General features: G+C 44.2%; 1 protein-coding gene across 1 annotated transcript; it reads right to left on the bottom strand.

The window, feature by feature from the left end:
• Positions 1 to 757: 757 nt before the first annotated feature.
• On the bottom strand, positions 758 to 1,999 carry PRSS35 (protease, serine, 35). Its single transcript, XM_010154035.1, has one exon. The coding sequence runs from the start codon at positions 1,997 to 1,999 to the stop codon at positions 758 to 760; it is 1,242 nt and encodes a 413-aa protein (XP_010152337.1).
• Positions 2,000 to 6,273: the final 4,274 nt, after the last annotated feature.

Raw genomic sequence — 6,273 nt, 5'->3', positions numbered from 1 at the left:
GAAAATGCCTGTGTTTAAGACTTCTGTAACTTCCCAAAGAAGATTTAAAGGCATTAAATTATGTCCTGATGTTTCTTCTTCCGAACACGGAAAGCTCTATGTCCATTAATTTCTTTTTGCTGTTTTGACTGAGCAATGAAGTGAAACTTGTCTTTTAAATTCTAACCCTCAGCTACAGAAATCTGGGACTTCCATGGAAGTGTTTGGGTAGCAACAAGAAGAGGGATTTTTCCAAGCTAACAAGCACTAACTAGTCTGCTGCTTCTCAACATGGAGCTGAGGTCTTTTGCCTTGGTCTCATGCAGTTCTCTGGATTGTTCTGCACAATGTGCTGTGTGCACAACTTGTATTTGAAGAATTGGAACAGAACCCTGAGAAAAGCAAATCCATTGGAAAAATAGATATTGGTTAATTATACCAGTTTGAGATGTTTCAATCCTTCCCTTGGAAAAAGATGACAAACAGGTCTAGTAACTTCTTTTTTTTCTGATGTGAATTATTTGAATTTATCACACTTGGAAACATATAGTTTGGGATTTTAAGTGCATATCTAGGGTTGATTACAATTAGAAATTTATTTTTTGGACAATTCTACCCATCGCCCAGAAATTTAGCATTCCTCAAGTCAACACAAAATTACTTGTGAGCTTTGAGTTCAAAAACATCCTGACGTGGAGTGATGTTCTTCCAGTAACTGCCACAGCAGCCTTTCACCCTACGGTAATACGGGTGCTAAGCCAGTCAGGTTCAGCTCTCTTCAGCCCTGTGTGCAATTCTCATCATTCCCGTGTATCCAGAAGCAAATCTGGGCATATTTGAGAGGAGTAATTCTTACTGCTACATTGTAATCCTGCTGTTCACCATTGACATCCACCCACTGGTGGCCTGAGTAAACGGCGATGATCTTGCGTTTCCACTTCTTTTTGTTCGGCTCCTTAAGACGGAGATAGACACCAGATCCAGTGGAGCCAGGCTCAGCATCACAGTACTGATAAAAGAGATCATTGGACTCATCAGAAATGCTACAAAATCTATAGACCAGCTGCCCAGATCGATCATTGTCAAAACCTGAGAAGTGGATCATGCTCCCAGGCATCATTTTGATTGTTGGGCTGATTCCCAGCTCCATGTATTTCCTTTTGTGAGGACGCTTGAGCTCAAGAACAGCATAGTCATAATCCAGGGCAATATCTCCAGAGACACCCTTAAACCAGCCTTTTGGGATGTGGGTACTCTTCACCCTGGTCCACTGGAAGGAGGGCGTGCCATCTGAGGTCCCCTGCTTCCTCCCAGATCTCCTCTGCTTTCTCCCACCACCTTTGGATTGCCGCCTTAGTTCTTTGACAGCTTCGGGATCCTCTTGGGCTGCAGAAACTTCCCTCCTACTTCTTTTCGCACCTTTGCGTTTCCTGCCCTCGCCTCTGGATTTCGTCTTCATCAGGCCCACTCTCAGCCTTTTGCTGCCCTTGACATAATCCTTGCCGTTGTGCAGACAGTGGGCAGCTGTTAGCACGTGCTTGGGGGAAATGAGGACGCCACTGCAGCCGGTGGAGATCTTCACCGCTGTGTTGAACGGGAAGTTGGTCATAAACCGCTTGTCATAGATGCTGAACCTACTGTCCGTTCCATATATCTGCCTCTTCCTTCGTGAAGACCTTCGTGTGGTTGTGTTTCCAGCTGGGTCAAGCACTAGCCCGAGGACTTTCACTTCAGTCAGAGTCCGCGTGCCGTTTTCAAAAACGGTCTCATAGGATAAGAGGTCCTTCAAGTCAGACAAGCTTGGCACCGGCAATTTTCTTTGACATTCGATTCCACATACACTGTCCAGCTCTAATTTGGTTTTTGCTTCAAATTTAGGGCTGTCAAGGGAGAAAGTTCTTTCGCTCACAATCTGAGGAATCTTCTTTAAGTGCCAAGTAAAATCTTGTTCAGTTTCTGTTCCATCAGTGAGACCCAATATAGGTATGAAAAATACGAATAGCAGTAACATGTGCTCCATTTTATCTATTTTTTTCTAGAACGAGAAAGAGAGATTTGAAAATACGCGTTGGAAATAGGCACAGTTATCTTAGCATCATCACAAGTATAATCATGCAACATTAGCACTGACATCTGTGGAACAGAATTTAACACTCTGCTCAAAATAGAAATGCCTCAGATACCCCCTGTATCGCCTCTGGCGCTTTCAACAGTCTCTAGCAAGATGGGCGCAGACAAGTCAGCCAGCATCCATGCTGAGCTACCTACTGGAAGGTGGAGACGGCAGAGTTTGACCTGCTTTTCCCTTGGGGGGGCAGTAGTCTGGGTTGTTCCACTTTGTGCAGCACCCTGTATTGATTTATTCCTTAGGAATGCTACTCTCCTTTACACTTCTGCTTATCTTCTCTACAGCTGCTGGTTGTAGGTAGAACATGGTTGAAAACCACCAGTGTGTTCAAAAGCTGCATTCAGAAGTTGAGACTCAGGCAGAGCTGGACAGACAGACTACACCTGTGAGACTTAGGAACCCTTAGGAAACCGGACAAATCGTGCTCTTTCATGTAAAGCCCAAAAAGTAGCAGCTTTAAGAGACCTAAAAGTCACCAATGGTTCTGCCTTACCCACCCAGCTGAGACCTGTGAATCTGTCTACTGTGGAAAATGGCACTTTGCTATTTGCTCCCCTAAGGAACCAACTTAGAAAGATTCCCTTTCCCCTTTTAAAGTTTATGTTGTCATGTGACAGATGGAACAATTTGGGCACCTAATCAAGGTGGCAATCCTCATTTTAAATACTTCCAGCATCTGCCACTCTGTAGGGCAGGAGCGTCCCGCAGATCCTGCGTTGTACCTCCCTGTGTGCCGTGGCCACCAAAACCTCATTCATTTCCTATGTGTGGGTGTCTGAATCTCGCTCATGATGTCAGAGAATTTCAAATTCCGTGGTTGGAGGGGACAGATGAGTGAGGAGAGATGGCTGTTGGCTTAGAGGAGTCTCATGGTTATATATATGCAGGAAAGCCCAGCCAAGTAGGAGGGACAAGTCTGACCGCTCATCACATGCCTTTTTCCTGCAGGATCCCACAAAGGCTGCAGGAGTGGTGCTGTCTGTGCCTTACGGTCACATGTGGAAAGCCCCACCTAGATGGGGTGATGCACCACACAAAGAGCTCATACTTAAATGGGAATGACAAAAAACTGTTATTCCCATCTGTAGTAGGAAACACACACAAAGAATCCAAAATTATTAGAAGTCTGTGGCAGAGCCAGAAACTGAACCCAGAAGTCTTGATTCTGAGCTCAAAATATTATGGAAAAGACCATCTTTTCTCCTTTGGCAGCAGTGACATCAGTAGCATTAACCATCTACTCGCCACTGCCATGGGGAAAGCTGCGCTCCGCTCTCATATCCTTCATTCTAATTATATGCAAACCTCAGCTGCCCAGAAAGAAAGGGCCTATGATTAAACTTTAAAAGCCAAGCAATTCAAGGATATGCATGTGGTTAAGCTCTCCAGTTTACAGGGCAAAGACAACGGCTTTCCTGTTCTTGAGCTTAGTTTAGAATATTATGAGCACTGGCTACCCAGTGAAAGAGCCTGGTTATGAGCTAACTAAAGGTCTAGCATGAAAAAAAGAGGAATATGTGTGGAATATGGAAAAAGAAGTTGTAGCATCACTTTAAAAGCTGTATAATGGACCAACAATCCCTATAATTTTGAGGCACCTTCATCACATAGACACAGTTCTTGTCTGTAAGAGGTAATTATTACCACTTTTTAGCTAACTAAGCATTATGGTTCAAACACAGCTTGTCGCTGCCGATGCCAAAATTACAGGGTGGTTGTGTTTTGCCATAATTTTTCATGCTTTTCACCTTTGCCTGCACGGAACACCAGCTCTGACCTGGAGTTTACTTACTAGGATATACACAAAACACATTTTACAATACACTATAAAAACACTCTGGCTTTAAAGTCGCTAACTCAGGTTTTGGAGAAGATTTGTGGACTTTCATAAGACATCTGGAGATTACTCACAGGCTTAAGCTCTGGGGTGTATGCGGTAAAAGATAGTAAAAGACATCTGAAGGTTTTGAAAGCAGGGCAGAGTCACCCCAGGTGCAAGACTTTGCGGATAGACTCCAGTTGACCACACCAGTCTAGCTTATTGGTACAGCAGAAATGCACATATTTAAACATTAACTTTTACATTCAAAGTTACCATTAAGTACTATTTTTGTTATTGCTCAAGTAATACTAAATTTGAAGAGGGATGATAATTTTACATATTTATGGATAAATTATAAGGTGTCAAAATAAAAAAATAGTATGACGAGAACATAAGAATGGCTTTCCTGGCCTGACCAAAGGTCCATCTCACATAAAATCCCGTTTCTGACACTGGCCAAATACGGCTGCCTAGGGTAGTGCACAAGAATAGGGAAACCATGTATGTCCCTCCTCCCTCATAGTTTCTTAGTTTTCAACCAGTTGCACCACACAGACTTCAGACCAGATGTAGTTTCAGTAGTGTGAGGAAACTTCACTGGATTTTTCTTCCATCGCTGTCCAATCTCCCCTTGAACCCATATAAAATTCTGTATCCACAATGTTCTGCATCAAGGAATTCCACAGCTTAACTATATGTCTTATGAGGAACCATCTCCTTTTTGTTATTTCCAGCCTGTCACAAACTAGCATGGTTTGATGGTAAATAAAGTGATGTTAATATGGAAAAGCTGGTTTTAATTTGCTTTGCCCTAATGTAGCTGTTAAACAGATACAAGGTATTAAGAAACCCAGATCTTCTGTCAGACTCAAGAATTTCTATGTTAGTTCCTAGAGTACTAATCCCTTTCTCAGCCCTTCCTCAGGGTCTGGGTATTTTGTATTTCTCTGTAGCTGAATTTTGTGAGCCTTAAGGAAAGTTCATTCACTAACTGCTACTTCATACAGAAAGAGGTGCCTGGGTTGCTGTCATTCCACTGTGAAGGCTGAAGTCTCCCCAGCTGGAACCATAACTAACTTTGTCCTATAGAGAGGCTTTCTGCAAGCAAATAAGTAGAGCATTATGGCTCTCTTCTGCCACTCCTGAAAAACACCAAAACACAACCCTCAATAGATGCCTTGGAGCCTCCCATTTGAAATACTATACTCAAGTGCTCACTACTTCCAAAGGCGGTGTTGGAAGCTAAGATTTTCATCATTCATAACAAACCACTTGTTGCTTGTAATGAACTAACTACACTTCAGTAGAACTGGAAGAAGTCCAAGCCAAGGAACTTGATGAAAATGGCAATTCTCATTACAGACCAGAGCAGTGGTCCCACTAGGCAGCATTGTGATTTACAGCCACACAAGCTCTATTTACTAACCCAGTCTCTACTGTTTAAGCAAGGCGAACTTCAAGCATGGCAACGTCAGTGGTTGCCATGGCCCAGTACAGTCTGCCAGCAAGAGGGGAACACAGGGGCTCCTCTTGCCAGACGATGGGGATGGAAAAGGGTAGACAGCTGCAAAGACACCTTTGCAGGGTGGGAGAAGGGGAGAGAATACAGACTGCAGAGGAAGGAAGGAAGGAAGGCTCTGAGAAGGCTACACACTGGGCACAAGAAAAAACCCTCAACATCTTACTCATACTTTCTGCCACGCTGTTCTCCACTCTTCCTCCAAACCCCAAGCTGCTCTGCCCTCTCCTTTCCTTCGCTCCTTCACCATACAAATTTTGGGGTTGGCTTACAGTAATTAGAAGCCTTGAGTCAGCTCTGTCTTTATGGCAAGATGAATTGCTTCAGAGAAGGCAGAAGAAGGTGGAAACCAGAAAGTGAGAGAGAGATCCCCAGCTCCGTGAAATTTTGAAATTCCCCCTGCACTTTCCAAACGCAGCTGATAACGTTGAGGACTCCTGCCTGGTGGCATTCCAGCTGCCTGGCACATGTGTACAATTAGAAGTATTTTCAGTTTTAGTTGGCTTCTAGCATCAAATCTTTCTGCATTCACAGGACAAAACCTACCCATCTCCTAACTTTTCAGGACATCCTTGCAGTATTTTGTCAGTGTAACCTAACTTATTCCAGCAGAAGGCATCTCATTTCATCCTCCACCCCGACGGAGGGAGAAAATCCCTCTGCATCCCCTGGCTCTTGCCACATTTACGCAGCTTCAGGAGGCACTAATGTTGCACGGCAGGCGCGACGGCTCATTTCTGACATCCCACACGCGGGGGGAAATAAAAGTCGGGGGAAGGGGGCGCGCGGCAAGGGGACAGGGGCTTGACCAAGGCCGGGGCGCCC

Source organism: Eurypyga helias, unplaced genomic scaffold (assembly GCF_000690775.1).
Source record: "Eurypyga helias isolate BGI_N326 unplaced genomic scaffold, ASM69077v1 scaffold21146, whole genome shotgun sequence".
NCBI classification, from domain to species: Eukaryota; Metazoa; Chordata; class Aves; order Eurypygiformes; family Eurypygidae; genus Eurypyga; species Eurypyga helias.
Note: the sequence above shows the minus strand (reverse complement) of the source record. Positions and strands in the feature narration are given on the sequence as shown.